At 47.6% G+C, this 14,856-nt stretch overlaps 2 protein-coding genes across 2 annotated transcripts; both read right to left on the bottom strand.

The window, feature by feature from the left end:
• Nucleotides 1-4,867: 4,867 nt before the first annotated feature.
• On the bottom strand, nucleotides 4,868-5,749 carry LOC128179456 (uncharacterized; the record flags this gene model as incomplete). Its single annotated transcript, XM_052846893.1, has 3 exons — nucleotides 4,868-5,070; nucleotides 5,155-5,463; nucleotides 5,668-5,749. Coding segments are annotated over 3 exons (594 nt in total), but the record flags the coding sequence as incomplete, so codon positions are not given.
• Nucleotides 5,750-12,346: 6,597 nt separating this feature from the next.
• LOC128177205 (uncharacterized) lies at nucleotides 12,347-12,961 on the bottom strand (the record flags this gene model as incomplete). The annotated part of the gene is made up of 1 exon (XM_052843815.1): nucleotides 12,347-12,961. A coding segment is annotated over exon 1 (615 nt), but the record flags the coding sequence as incomplete, so codon positions are not given.
• Between the last annotated feature and the right edge of the window lie 1,895 nt (nucleotides 12,962-14,856).

The raw sequence follows: 14,856 nt of genomic DNA, 5'->3' as shown, positions 1-14,856 counted from the left end.
CGGTTGTGGTAGAAGGAGCCTCAGTTGTTGTACTGGATGGAGTACTAGTAGAAGTGCTGCTACTCTCCGTACTTGTACTTGCAGTGCTGCTCAGTGTTGTTGATGAAGTAGTTGGGGCTTCAGTTGTGCTTGTGCTCGTTGGCAAAGCTGTGGTTGTAGACGTACTTGTCGAAGTCGTCTCTGGAGTACTTGTTGTAGTTGTAGTCGTTTCCGTTGTTGAGGTAGTGGTGGCCTCAGTTGTGGTGCTTGTACTCGTTGGGGGTTGTGTACTTGTTGATGTTGTGCTACTTTCAGTTGTTGTAGATGGAACCTGAGTGGTGGTTGTCGTTGAAGGCGTGGTGGTGCTTTTAGAAGCTGTTGTACTTTCTGGGGTTGTGGTAGTAGTCATTTCCTCTGCTAAAGTAGAAGGAGCCTCAGTTGTTGTACTGGATGGAGTACTAGTAGAAGTGCTGCTACTCTCCGTACTTGTACTTGCAGTGCTGCTCAGTGTTGTTGATGAAGTAGTTGGGGCTTCAGTTGTGCTTGTGCTCGTTGGCAAAGCTGTGGTTGTAGACGTACTTGTCGAAGTCGTCTCTGGAGTACTTGTTGTAGTTGTAGTCGTTTCCGTTGTTGAGGTAGTGGTGGCCTCAGTTGTGGTGCTTGTACTCGTTGGGGGTTGTGTACTTGTTGATGTTGTGCTACTTTCAGTTGTTGTAGATGGAACCTGAGTGGTGGTTGTCCTTGAAGGCGTGGTGGTGCTTTTAGAAGCTGTTGTACTTTCTGGGGTTGTGGTAGTAGTCATTTGTTCGGTTGTGGTAGAAGTAGCCTCAGTTGTTGTACTGGATGGAGTACTAGTAGAAGTGCTGCTACTCTCCGTACTTGTACTTGCAGTGCTGCTCAGTGTTGTTGATGAAGTAGTTGGGGCTTCAGTTGTGCTTGTGCTCGTTGGCAAAGCTGTGGTTGTAGACGTACTTGTCGAAGTCGTCTCTGGAGTACTTGTTGTAGTTGTAGTCGTTTCCGTTGTTGAGGTAGTGGTGGCCTCAGTTGTGGTGCTTGTACTCGTTGGGGGTTGTGTACTTGTTGATGTTGTGCTACTTTCAGTTGTTGTAGATGGAACCTGAGTGGTGGTTGTCGTTGAAGGCGTGGTGGTGCTTGTAGAAGCTGTTGTACTTTCTGGGGTTGTGGTAGTAGTCATTTGTTCGGTTGTGGTAGAAGGAGCCTCAGTTGTTGTACTGGATGGAGTACTAGTAGAAGTGCTGCTACTCTCCGTACTTGTACTTGCAGTGCTGCTCAGTGTTGTTGATGAAGTAGTTGGGGCTTCAGTTGTGCTTGTGCTCGTTGGCAAAGCTGTGGTTGTAGACGTACTTGTCGAAGTCGTCTCTGGAGTACTTGTTGTAGTTGTAGTCGTTTCCGTTGTTGAGGTAGTGGTGGCCTCAGTTGTGGTGCTTGTACTCGTTGGGGGTTGTGTACTTGTTGATGTTGTGCTACTTTCAGTTGTTGTAGATGGAACCTGAGTGGTGGTTGTCGTTGAAGGCGTGGTGGTGCTTGTAGAAGCTGTTGTACTTTCTGGGGTTGTGGTAGTAGTCATTTGTTCGGTTGTGGTAGAAGGAGCCTCAGTTGTTGTACTGGATGGAGTACTAGTAGAAGTGCTGCTACTCTCCGTACTTGTACTTGCAGTGCTGCTCAGTGTTGTTGATGAAGTAGTTGGGGCTTCAGTTGTGCTTGTGCTCGTTGGCAAAGCTGTGGTTGTAGAGGTACTTGTCGAAGTCGTCTCTGGAGTACTTGTTGTAGTTGTAGTCGTTTCCGTTGTTGAGGTAGTGGTGGCCTCAGTTGTGGTGCTTGTACTCGTTGGGGGTTGTGTACTTGTTGATGTTGTGCTACTTTCAGTTGTTGTAGATGGAACCTGAGTGGTGGTTGTCGTTGAAGGCGTGGTGGTGCTTGTAGAAGCTGTTGTACTTTCTGGGGTTGTGGTAGTAGTCATTTGTTCGGTTGTGGTAGAAAGAGCCTCAGTTGTTGTACTGGATGGAGTACTAGTAGAAGTGCTGCTACTCTCCGTACTTGTACTTGCAGTGCTGCTCAGTGTTGTTGATGAAGTAGTTGGGGCTTCAATTGTGCTTGTGCTCGTTGGCAAAGCTGTGGTTGTAGACGTACTTGTCGAAGTCGTCTCTGGAGTACTTGTTGTAGTTGTAGTCGTTTCCGTTGTTGAGGTAGTGGTGGCCTCAGTTGTGGTGCTTGTACTCGTTGGGGGTTGTGTACTTGTTGATGTTGTGCTACTTTCAGTTGTTGTAGATGGAACCTGAGTGGTGGTTGTCGTTGAAGGCGTGGTGGTGCTTGTAGAAGCTGTTGTACTTTCTGGGGTTGTGGTAGTAGTCATTTGCTCTGCTAAAGTAGAAGGAGCCTCAGTTGTTGTACTGGATGGAGTACTAGTAGAAGTGCTGCTACTCTCCGTACTTGTACTTGCAGTGCTGCTCAGTGTTGTTGATGAAGTAGTTGGGGCTTCAGTTGTGCTTGTGCTCGTTGGCAAAGCTGTGGTTGTAGACGTACTTGTCGAAGTCGTCTCTGGAGTACTTGTTGTAGTTGTAGTCGTTTCCGTTGTTGAGGTAGTGGTGGCCTCAGTTGTGGTGCTTGTACTCGTTGGGGGTTGTGTACTTGTTGATGTTGTGCTACTTTCAGTTGTTGTAGATGGAACCTGAGTGGTGGTTGTCGTTGAAGGCGTGGTGGTGCTTTTAGAAGCTGTTGTACTTTCTGGGGTTGTGGTAGTAGTCATTTGTTCGGTTGTGGTAGAAGGAGCCTCAGTTGTTGTACTGGATGGAGTACTAGTAGAAGTGCTGCTACTCTCCGTACTTGTACTTGCAGTGCTGCTCAGTGTTGTTGATGAAGTAGTTGGGGCTTCAGTTGTGCTTGTGCTCGTTGGCAAAGCTGTGGTTGTAGACGTACTTGTCGAAGTCGTCTCTGGAGTACTTGTTGTAGTTGTAGTCGTTTCCGTTGTTGAGGTAGTGGTGGCCTCAGTTGTGGTGCTTGTACTCGTTGGGGGTTGTGTACTTGTTGATGTTGTGCTACTTTCAGTTGTTGTAGATGGAACCTGAGTGGTGGTTGTCGTTGAAGGCGTGGTGGTGCTTGTAGAAGCTGTTGTACTTTCTGGGGTTGTGGTAGTAGTCATTTGCTCTGCTAAAGTAGAAGGAGCCTCAGTTGTTGTACTGGATGGAGTACTAGTAGAAGTGCTGCTACTCTCCGTACTTGTACTTGCAGTGCTGCTCAGTGTTGTTGATGAAGTAGTTGGGGCTTCAGTTGTGCTTGTGCTCGTTGGCAAAGCTGTGGTTGTAGACGTACTTGTCGAAGTCGTCTCTGGAGTACTTGTTGTAGTTGTAGTCGTTTCCGTTGTTGAGGTAGTGGTGGCCTCAGTTGTGGTGCTTGTACTCGTTGGGGGTTGTGTACTTGTTGATGTTGTGCTACTTTCAGTTGTTGTAGATGGAACCTGAGTGGTGGTTGTCGTTGAAGGCGTGGTGGTGCTTTTAGAAGCTGTTGTACTTTCTGGGGTTGTGGTAGTAGTCATTTGTTCGGTTGTGGTAGAAGGAGCCTCAGTTGTTGTACTGGATGGAGTACTAGTAGAAGTGCTGCTACTCTCCGTACTTGTACTTGCAGTGCTGCTCAGTGTTGTTGATGAAGTAGTTGGGGCTTCAGTTGTGCTTGTGCTCGTTGGCAAAGCTGTGGTTGTAGAGGTACTTGTCGAAGTCGTCTCTGGAGTACTTGTTGTAGTTGTAGTCGTTTCCGTTGTTGAGGTAGTGGTGGCCTCAGTTGTGGTGCTTGTACTTGTTGGGGGTTGTGTACTTGTTGATGTTGTGCTACTTTCAGTTGTTGTAGATGGAACCTGAGTGGTGGTTGTCGTTGAAGGCGTGGTGGTGCTTGTAGAAGCTGTTGTACTTTCTGGGGTTGTGGTAGTAGTCATTTGTTCGGTTGTGGTAGAAGGAGCCTCAGTTGTTGTACTGGATGGAGTACTAGTAGAAGTGCTGCTACTCTCCGTACTTGTACTTGCAGTGCTGCTCAGTGTTGTTGATGAAGTAGTTGGGGCTTCAGTTGTGCTTGTGCTCGTTGGCAAAGCTGTGGTTGTAGACGTACTTGTCGAAGTCGTCTCTGGAGTACTTGTTGTAGTTGTAGTCGTTTCCGTTGTTGAGGTAGTGGTGGCCTCAGTTGTGGTGCTTGTACTCGTTGGGGGTTGTGTACTTGTTGATGTTGTGCTACTTTCAGTTGTTGTAGATGGAACCTGAGTGGTGGTTGTCGTTGAAGGCGTGGTGGTGCTTTTAGAAGCTGTTGTACTTTCTGGGGTTGTGGTAGTAGTCATTTCCTCTGCTAAAGTAGAAGGAGCCTCAGTTGTTGTACTGGATGGAGTACTAGTAGAAGTGCTGCTACTCTCCGTACTTGTACTTGCAGTGCTGCTCAGTGTTGTTGATGAAGTAGTTGGGGCTTCAGTTGTGCTTGTGCTCGTTGGCAAAGCTGTGGTTGTAGACGTACTTGTCGAAGTCGTCTCTGGAGTACTTGTTGTAGTTGTAGTCGTTTCCGTTGTTGAGGTAGTGGTGGCCTCAGTTGTGGTGCTTGTACTCGTTGGGGGTTGTGTACTTGTTGATGTTGTGCTACTTTCAGTTGTTGTAGATGGAACCTGAGTGGTGGTTGTCGTTGAAGGCGTGGTGGTGTTTGTAGAAGCTGTTGTACTTTCTGGGGTTGTGGTAGTAGTCATTTGTTCGGTTGTGGTAGAAGGAGCCTCAGTTGTTGTACTGGATGGAGTACTAGTAGAAGTGCTGCTACTCTCCGCACTTGTACTTGCAGTGCTGCTCAGTGTTGTTGATGAAGTAGTTGGGGCTTCAGTTGTGCTTGTGCTCGTTGGCAAAGCTGTGGTTGTAGACGTACTTGTCGAAGTCGTCTCTGGAGTACTTGTTGTAGTTGTAGTCGTTTCCGTTGTTGAGGTAGTGGTGGCCTCAGTTGTGGTGCTTGTACTCGTTGGGGGTTGTGTACTTGTTGATGTTGTGCTACTTTCAGTTGTTGTAGATGGAACCTGAGTGGTGGTTGTCGTTGAAGGCGTGGTGGTGCTTGTAGAAGCTGTTGTACTTTCTGGGGTTGTGGTAGTAGTCATTTGCTCTGCTAAAGTAGAAGGAGCCTCAGTTGTTGTACTGGATGGAGTACTAGTAGAAGTGCTGCTACTCTCCGTACTTGTACTTGCAGTGCTGCTCAGTGTTGTTGATGAAGTAGTTGGGGCTTCAGTTGTGCTTGTGCTCGTTGGCAAAGCTGTGGTTGTAGACGTACTTGTCGAAGTCGTCTCTGGAGTACTTGTTGTAGTTGTAGTCGTTTCCGTTGTTGAGGTAGTGGTGGCCTCAGTTGTGGTGCTTGTACTCGTTGGGGGTTGTGTACTTGTTGATGTTGTGCTACTTTCAGTTGTTGTAGATGGAACCTGAGTGGTGGTTGTCGTTGAAGGCGTGGTGGTGCTTGTAGAAGCTGTTGTACTTTCTGGGGTTGTGGTAGTAGTCATTTGTTCGGTTGTGGTAGAAGGAGCCTCAGTTGTTGTACTGGATGGAGTACTAGTAGAAGTGCTGCTACTCTCCGTACTTGTACTTGCAGTGCTGCTCAGTGTTGTTGATGAAGTAGTTGGGGCTTCAGTTGTGCTTGTGCTCGTTGGCAAAGCTGTGGTTGTAGACGTACTTGTCGAAGTCGTCTCTGGAGTACTTGTTGTAGTTGTAGTCGTTTCCGTTGTTGAGGTAGTGGTGGCCTCAGTTGTGGTGCTTGTACTCGTTGGGGGTTGTGTACTTGTTGATGTTGTGCTACTTTCAGTTGTTGTAGATGGAACCTGAGTGGTGGTTGTCGTTGAAGGCGTGGTGGTGCTTGTAGAAGCTGTTGTACTTTCTGGGGTTGTGGTAGTAGTCATTTGTTCGGTTGTGGTAGAAGGAGCCTCAGTTGTTGTACTGGATGGAGTACTAGTAGAAGTGCTGCTACTCTCCGTACTTGTACTTGCAGTGCTGCTCAGTGTTGTTGATGAAGTAGTTGGGGCTTCAGTTGTGCTTGTGCTCGTTGGCAAAGCTGTGGTTGTAGACGTACTTGTCGAAGTCGTCTCTGGAGTACTTGTTGTAGTTGTAGTCGTTTCCGTTGTTGAGGTAGTGGTGGCCTCAGTTGTGGTGCTTGTACTCGTTGGGGGTTGTGTACTTGTTGATGTTGTGCTACTTTCAGTTGTTGTAGATGGAACCTGAGTGGTGGTTGTCGTTGAAGGCGTGGTGGTGCTTGTAGAAGCTGTTGTACTTTCTGGGGTTGTGGTAGTAGTCATTTGTTCGGTTGTGGTAGAAGGAGCCTCAGTTGTTGTACTGGATGGAGTACTAGTAGAAGTGCTGCTACTCTCCGTACTTGTACTTGCAGTGCTGCTCAGTGTTGTTGATGAAGTAGTTGGGGCTTCAGTTGTGCTTGTGCTCGTTGGCAAAGCTGTGGTTGTAGACGTACTTGTCGAAGTCGTCTCTGGAGTACTTGTTGTAGTTGTAGTCGTTTCCGTTGTTGAGGTAGTGGTGGCCTCAGTTGTGGTGCTTGTACTCGTTGGGGGTTGTGTACTTGTTGATGTTGTGCTACTTTCAGTTGTTGTAGATGGAACCTGAGTGGTGGTTGTCGTTGAAGGCGTGGTGGTGCTTGTAGAAGCTGTTGTACTTTCTGGGGTTGTGGTAGTAGTCATTTGTTCTGCTAAAGTAGAAGGAGCCTCAGTTGTTTTACTGGATGGAGTACTAGTTGAAGTGCTGCTACTCTCCGTACTTGTACTTGCAGTGCTGCTCAGTGTTGTTGATGAAGTAGTTGGGGCTTCAGTTGTGCTTGTGCTCGTTGGCAAAGCTGTGGTTGTAGACGTACTTGTCGAAGTCGTCTCTGGAGTACTTGTTGTAGTTGTAGTCGTTTCCGTTGTTGAGGTAGTGGTGGCCTCAGTTGTGGTGCTTGTACTCGTTGGGGGTTGTGTACTTGTTGATGTTGTGCTACTTTCAGTTGTTGTAGATGGAACCTGAGTGGTGGTTGTCGTTGAAGGCGTGGTGGTGCTTTTAGAAGCTGTTGTACTTTCTGGGGTTGTGGTAGTAGTTATTTGCTCTGCTAAAGTAGAAGGAGCCTCAGTTGTTGTACTGGATGGAGTACTAGTAGAAGTGCTGCTACTCTCCGTACTTGTACTTGCAGTGCTGCTCAGTGTTGTTGATGAAGTAGTTGGGGCTTCAGTTGTGCTTGTGCTCGTTGGCAAAGCTGTGGTTGTAGACGTACTTGTCGAAGTCGTCTCTGGAGTACTTGTTGTAGTTGTAGTCGTTTCCGTTGTTGAGGTAGTGGTGGCCTCAGTTGTGGTGCTTGTACTCGTTGGGGGTTGTGTACTTGTTGATGTTGTGCTACTTTCAGTTGTTGTAGATGGAACCTGAGTGGTGGTTGTCGTTGAAGGCGTGGTGGTGCTTGTAGAAGCTGTTGTACTTTCTGGGGTTGTGGTAGTAGTCATTTGTTCGGTTGTGGTAGAAGGAGCCTCAGTTGTTGTACTGGATGGAGTACTAGTAGAAGTGCTGCTACTCTCCGTACTTGTACTTGCAGTGCTGCTCAGTGTTGTTGATGAAGTAGTTGGGGCTTCAGTTGTGCTTGTGCTCGTTGGCAAAGCTGTGGTTGTAGACGTACTTGTCGAAGTCGTCTCTGGAGTACTTGTTGTAGTTGTAGTCGTTTCCGTTGTTGAGGTAGTGGTGGCCTCAGTTGTGGTGCTTGTACTCGTTGGGGGTTGTGTACTTGTTGATGTTGTGCTACTTTCAGTTGTTGTAGATGGAACCTGAGTGGTGGTTGTCGTTGAAGGCGTGGTGGTGCTTGTAGAAGCTGTTGTACTTTCTGGGGTTGTGGTAGTAGTCATTTGTTCGGTTGTGGTAGAAGGAGCCTCAGTTGTTGTACTGGATGGAGTACTAGTAGAAGTGCTGCTACTCTCCGTACTTGTACTTGCAGTGCTGCTCAGTGTTGTTGATGAAGTAGTTGGGGCTTCAGTTGTGCTTGTGCTCGTTGGCAAAGCTGTGGTTGTAGACGTACTTGTCGAAGTCGTCTCTGGAGTACTTGTTGTAGTTGTAGTCGTTTCCGTTGTTGAGGTAGTGGTGGCCTCAGTTGTGGTGCTTGTACTCGTTGGGGGTTGTGTACTTGTTGATGTTGTGCTACTTTCAGTTGTTGTAGATGGAACCTGAGTGGTGGTTGTCGTTGAAGGCGTGGTGGTGCTTGTAGAAGCTGTTGTACTTTCTGGGGTTGTGGTAGTAGTCATTTGTTCGGTTGTGGTAGAAGGAGCCTCAGTTGTTGTACTGGATGGAGTACTAGTAGAAGTGCTGCTACTCTCCGTACTTGTACTTGCAGTGCTGCTCAGTGTTGTTGATGAAGTAGTTGGGGCTTCAGTTGTGCTTGCGCTCGTTGGCAAAGCTGTGGTTGTAGACGTACTTGTCGAAGTCGTCTCTGGAGTACTTGTTGTAGTTGTAGTCGTTTCCGTTGTTGAGGTAGTGGTGGCCTCAGTTGTGGTGCTTGTACTCGTTGGGGGTTGTGTACTTGTTGATGTTGTGCTACTTTCAGTTGTTGTAGATGGAACCTGAGTGGTGGTTGTCGTTGAAGGCGTGGTGGTGCTTGTAGAAGCTGTTGTACTTTCTGGGGTTGTGGTAGTAGTCATTTGTTCGGTTGTGGTAGAAGGAGCCTCAGTTGCTGTACTGGATGGAGTACTAGTAGAAGTGCTGCTACTCTCCGTACTTGTACTTGCAGTGCTGCTCAGTGTTGTTGATGAAGTAGTTGGGGCTTCAGTTGTGCTTGCGCTCGTTGGCAAAGCTGTGGTTGTAGACGTACTTGTCGAAGTCGTCTCTGGAGTACTTGTTGTAGTTGTAGTCGTTTCCGTTGTTGAGGTAGTGGTGGCCTCAGTTGTGGTGCTTGTACTCGTTGGGGGTTGTGTACTTGTTGATGTTGTGCTACTTTCAGTTGTTGTAGATGGAACCTGAGTGGTGGTTGTCGTTGAAGAAGTGGTGCTTGTAGAAGCTGTTGTACTTTCTGGGGTTGTGGTAGTAGTCATTTGTTCAGTTGTGGTAGAAGGAGCCTCAGTTGTTGTACTGGATGGAGTACTAGTTGAAGTGCTGCTACTCTCCGTACTTGTACTTGCAGTGCTGCTCAGTGTTGTTGATGAAGTAGTTGGGGCTTCAGTTGTGCTTGTGCTCGTTGGCAAAGCTGTGGTTGTAGACGTACTTGTCGAAGTCGTCTCTGGAGTACTTGTTGTAGTTGTAGTCGTTTCCGTTGTTGAGGTAGTGGTGGCCTCAGTTGTGGTGCTTGTACTCGTTGGGGGTTGTGTACTTGTTGATGTTGTGCTACTTTCAGTTGTTGTAGATGGAACCTGAGTGGTGGTTGTCCTTGAAGGCGTGGTGGTGCTTTTAGAAGCTGTTGTACTTTCTGGGGTTGTGGTAGTAGTCATTTGCTCTGCTAAAGTAGAAGGAGCCTCAGTTGTTGTACTGGATGGAGTACTAGTAGAAGTGCTGCTACTCTCCGTACTTGTACTTGCAGTGCTGCTCAGTGTTGTTGATGAAGTAGTTGGGGCTTCAGTTGTGCTTGTGCTCGTTGGCAAAGCTGTGGTTGTAGACGTACTTGTCGAAGTCGTCTCTGGAGTACTTGTTGTAGTTGTAGTCGTTTCCGTTGTTGAGGTAGTGGTGGCCTCAGTTGTGGTGCTTGTACTCGTTGGGGGTTGTGTACTTGTTGATGTTGTGCTACTTTCAGTTGTTGTAGATGGAACCTGAGTGGTGGTTGTCGTTGAAGGCGTGGTGGTGCTTGTAGAAGCTGTTGTACTTTCTGGGGTTGTGGTAGTAGTCATTTGTTCGGTTGTGGTAGAAGGAGCCTCAGTTGTTGTACTGGATGGAGTACTAGTAGAAGTGCTGCTACTCTCCGTACTTGTACTTGCAGTGCTGCTCAGTGTTGTTGATGAAGTAGTTGGGGCTTCAGTTGTGCTTGTGCTCGTTGGCAAAGCTGTGGTTGTAGACGTACTTGTCGAAGTCGTCTCTGGAGTACTTGTTGTAGTTGTAGTCGTTTCCGTTGTTGAGGTAGTGGTGGCCTCAGTTGTGGTGCTTGTACTCGTTGGGGGTTGTGTATTTGTTGATGTTGTGCTACTTTCAGTTGTTGTAGATGGAACCTGAGTGGTGGTTGTCGTTGAAGGCGTGGTGGTGCTTGTAGAAGCTGTTGTACTTTCTGGGGTTGTGGTAGTAGTCATTTGTTCGGTTGTGGTAGAAGGAGCCTCAGTTGTTGTACTGGATGGAGTACTAGTAGAAGTGCTGCTACTCTCCGTACTTGTACTTGCAGTGCTGCTCAGTGTTGTTGATGAAGTAGTTGGGGCTTCAGTTGTGCTTGTGCTCGTTGGCAAAGCTGTGGTTGTAGACGTACTTGTCGAAGTCGTCTCTGGAGTACTTGTTGTAGTTGTAGTCGTTTCCGTTGTTGAGGTAGTGGTGGCCTCAGTTGTGGTGCTTGTACTCGTTGGGGGTTGTGTACTTGTTGATGTTGTGCTACTTTCAGTTGTTGTAGATGGAACCTGAGTGGTGGTTGTCGTTGAAGAAGTGGTGGTGCTTGTAGAAGCTGTTGTACTTTCTGGGGTTGTGGTAGTAGTCATTTGTTCAGTTGTGGTAGAAGGAGCCTCAGTTGTTGTACTGGATGGAGTACTAGTTGAAGTGCTGCTACTCTCCGTACTTGTACTTGCAGTGCTGCTTAGTGTTGTTGATGAAGTAGTTGGGGCTTCAGTTGTGCTTGTGCTCGTTGGCAAAGCTGTGGTTGTAGACGTACTTGTCGAAGTCGTCTCTGGAGTACTTGTTGTAGTTGTAGTCGTTTCCGTTGTTGAGGTAGTGGTGGCCTCAGTTGTGGTGCTTGTACTCGTTGGGGGTTGTGTACTTGTTGATGTTGTGCTACTTTCAGTTGTTGTAGATGGAACCTGAGTGGTGGTTGTCGTTGAAAGCGTGGTGGTACTTGTAGAAGCTGTTGTACTTTCTGGGGTTGTGGTAGTAGTCATTTGCTCTGCTAAAGTAGAAGGAGCCTCAGTTGTTATACTGGATGGAGTACTAGTAGAAGTGCTGCTACTCTCCGTACTTGTACTTGCAGTGCTGCTCAGTGTTGTTGATGAAGTAGTTGGGGCTTCAGTTGTGCTTGTGCTCGTTGGCAAAGCTGTGGTTGTAGACGTACTTGTCGAAGTCGTCTCTGGAGTACTTGTTGTAGTTGTAGTCGTTTCCGTTGTTGAGGTAGTGGTGGCCTCAGTTGTGGTGCTTGTACTCGTTGGGGGTTGTGTACTTGTTGATGTTGTGCTACTTTCAGTTGTTGTAGATGGAACCTGAGTGGTGGTTGTCGTTGAAGGCGTGGTGGTACTTGTAGAAGCTGTTGTACTTTCTGGGGTTGTGGTAGTAGTCATTTGCTCTGCTAAAGTAGAAGGAGCCTCAGTTGTTATACTGGATGGAGTACTAGTAGAAGTGCTGCTACTCTCCGTACTTGTACTTGCAGTGCTGCTCAGTGTTGTTGATGAAGTAGTTGGGGCTTCAGTTGTGCTTGTGCTCGTTGGCAAAGCTGTGGTTGTAGACGTACTTGTCGAAGTCGTCTCTGGAGTACTTGTTGTAGTTGTAGTCGTTTCCGTTGTTGAGGTAGTGGTGGCCTCAGTTGTGGTGCTTGTACTCGTTGGGGGTTGTGTACTTGTTGATGTTGTGCTACTTTCAGTTGTTGTAGATGGAACCTGAGTGGTGGTTGTCGTTGAAGGCGTGGTGGTGCTTGTAGAAGCTGTTGTACTTTCTGGGGTTGTGGTAGTAGTCATTTGCTCTGCTAAAGTAGAAGGAGCCTCAGTTGTTGTACTGGATGGAGTACTAGTAGAAGTGCTGCTACTCTCCGTACTTGTACTTGCAGTGCTGCTCAGTGTTGTTGATGAAGTAGTTGGGGCTTCAGTTGTGCTTGTGCTCGTTGGCAAAGCTGTGGTTGTAGACGTACTTGTCGAAGTCGTCTCTGGAGTACTTGTTGTAGTTGTAGTCGTTTCCGTTGTTGAGGTAGTGGTGGCCTCAGTTGTGGTGCTTGTACTCGTTGGGGGTTGTGTACTTGTTGATGTTGTGCTACTTTCAGTTGTTGTAGATGGAACCTGAGTGGTGGTTGTCGTTGAAGGCGTGGTGGTGCTTGTAGAAGCTGTTGTACTTTCTGGGGTTGTGGTAGTAGTCATTTGTTCGGTTGTGGTAGAAGGAGCCTCAGTTGTTGTACTGGATGGAGTACTAGTAGAAGTGCTGCTACTCTCTGTACTTGTACTTGCAGTGCTGCTCAGTGTTGTTGATGAAGTAGTTGGGGCTTCAGTTGTGCTTGTGCTCGTTGGCAAAGCTGTGGTTGTAGACGTACTTGTCGAAGTCGTCTCTGGAGTACTTGTTGTAGTTGTAGTCGTTTCCGTTGTTGAGGTAGTGGTGGCCTCAGTTGTGGTGCTTGTACTCGTTGGGGGTTGTGTACTTGTTGATGTTGTGCTACTTTCAGTTGTTGTAGATGGAACCTGAGTGGTGGTTGTCGTTGAAGGCGTGGTGGTGCTTGTAGAAGCTGTTGTACTTTCTGGGGTTGTGGTAGTAGTCATTTGTTCGGTTGTGGTAGAAGGAGCCTCAGTTGTTGTACTGGATGGAGTACTAGTAGAAGTGCTGCTACTCTCCGTACTTGTACTTGCAGTGCTGCTTAGTGTTGTTGATGAAGTAGTTGGGGCTTCAGTTGTGCTTGTGCTCGTTGGCAAAGCTGTGGTTGTAGACGTACTTGTCGAAGTCGTCTCTGGAGTACTTGTTGTAGTTGTAGTCGTTTCCGTTGTTGAGGTAGTGGTGGCCACAGTTGTGGTGCTTGTACTCGTTCGGGGTTGTGTACTTGTTGATGTTGTGCTACTTTCAGTTGTTGTAGATGGAACCTGAGTGGTGGTTGTCGTTGAAGGCGTGGTGGTGCTTGTAGAAGCTGTTGTACTTTCTGGGGTTGTGGTAGTAGTCATTTGCTCTGCTAAAGTAGAAGGAGCCTCAGTTGTTATACTGGATGGAGTACTAGTAGAAGTGCTGCTACTCTCCGTACTTGTACTTGCAGTGCTGCTCAGTGTTGTTGATGAAGTAGTTGGGGCTTCAGTTGTGCTTGTGCTCGTTGGCAAAGCTGTGGTTGTAGACGTACTTGTCGAAGTCGTCTCTGGAGTACTTGTTGTAGTTGTAGTCGTTTCCGTTGTTGAGGTAGTGGTGGCCTCAGTTGTGGTGCTTGTACTCGTTGGGGGTTGTGTACTTGTTGATGTTGTGCTACTTTCAGTTGTTGTAGATGGAACCTGAGTGGTGGTTGTCGTTGAAGGCGTGGTGGTGCTTGTAGAAGCTGTTGTACTTTCTGGGGTTGTGGTAGTAGTCATTTGCTCTGCTAAAGTAGAAGGAGCCTCAGTTGTTGTACTGGATGGAGTACTAGTAGAAGTGCTGCTACTCTCCGTACTTGTACTTGCAGTGCTGCTCAGTGTTGTTGATGAAGTAGTTGGGGCTTCAGTTGTGCTTGTGCTCGTTGGCAAAGCTGTGGTTGTAGACGTACTTGTCGAAGTCGTCTCTGGAGTACTTGTTGTAGTTGTAGTCGTTTCCGTTGTTGAGGTAGTGGTGGCCTCAGTTGTGGTGCTTGTACTCGTTGGGGGTTGTGTACTTGTTGATGTTGTGCTACTTTCAGTTGTTGTAGATGGAACCTGAGTGGTGGTTGTCGTTGAAGGCGTGGTGGTGCTTGTAGAAGCTGTTGTACTTTCTGGGGTTGTGGTAGTAGTCATTTGTTCGGTTGTGGTAGAAGGAGCCTCAGTTGTTGTACTGGATGGAGTACTAGTAGAAGTGCTGCTACTCTCCGTACTTGTACTTGCAGTGCTGCTCAGTGTTGTTGATGAAGTAGTTGGGGCTTCAGTTGTGCTTGTGCTCGTTGGCAAAGCTGTGGTTGTAGACGTACTTGTCGAAGTCGTCTCTGGAGTACTTGTTGTAGTTGTAGTCGTTTCCGTTGTTGAGGTAGTGGTGGCCTCAGTTGTGGTGCTTGTACTCGTTGGGGGTTGTGTACTTGTTGATGTTGTGCTACTTTCAGTTGTTGTAGATGGAACCTGAGTGGTGGTTGTCGTTGAAGGCGTGGTGGTGCTTGTAGAAGCTGTTGTACTTTCTGGGGTTGTGGTAGTAGTCATTTGTTCGGTTGTGGTAGAAGGAGCCTCAGTTGTTGTACTGGATGGAGTACTAGTAGAAGTGCTGCTACTCTCCGTACTTGTACTTGCAGTGCTGCTCAGTGTTGTTGATGAAGTAGTTGGGGCTTCAGTTGTGCTTGTGCTCGTTGGCAAAGCTGTGGTTGTAGACGTACTTGTCGAAGTCGTCTCTGGAGTACTTGTTGTAGTTGTAGTCGTTTCCGTTGTTGAGGTAGTGGTGGCCTCAGTTGTGGTGCTTGTACTCGTTGGGGGTTGTGTACTTGTTGATGTTGTGCTACTTTCAGTTGTTGTAGATGGAACCTGAGTGGTGGTTGTCGTTGAAGGCGTGGTGGTGCTTGTAGAAGCTGTTGTACTTTCTGGGGTTGTGGTAGTAGTCATTTGTTCGGTTGTGGTAGAAGGAGCCTCAGTTGTTGTACTGGATGGAGTACTAGTAGAAGTGCTGCTACTCTCCGTACTTGTACTTGCAGTGCTGCTCAGTGTTGTTGATGAAGTAGTTGGGGCTTCAGTTGTGCTTGTGCTCGTTGGCAAAGCTGTGGTTGTAGACGTACTTGTCGAAGTCGTCTCTGGAGTACTTGTTGTAGTTGTAGTCGTTTCCGTTGTTGAGGTAGTGGTGGCCTCAGTTGTGGTGCTTGTACTCGTTGGGGGTTGTGTACTTGTTGATGTTGTGCTACTTTCAGTTGTTGTAGATGGAACCTGAGTGG

This window comes from Crassostrea angulata, chromosome 1 (genome assembly GCF_025612915.1).
Source record: "Crassostrea angulata isolate pt1a10 chromosome 1, ASM2561291v2, whole genome shotgun sequence".
Lineage (NCBI taxonomy): Eukaryota > Metazoa > Mollusca > Bivalvia > Ostreida > Ostreidae > Magallana > Magallana angulata.
This window is presented reverse-complemented; position numbering and strand designations above follow the sequence as displayed.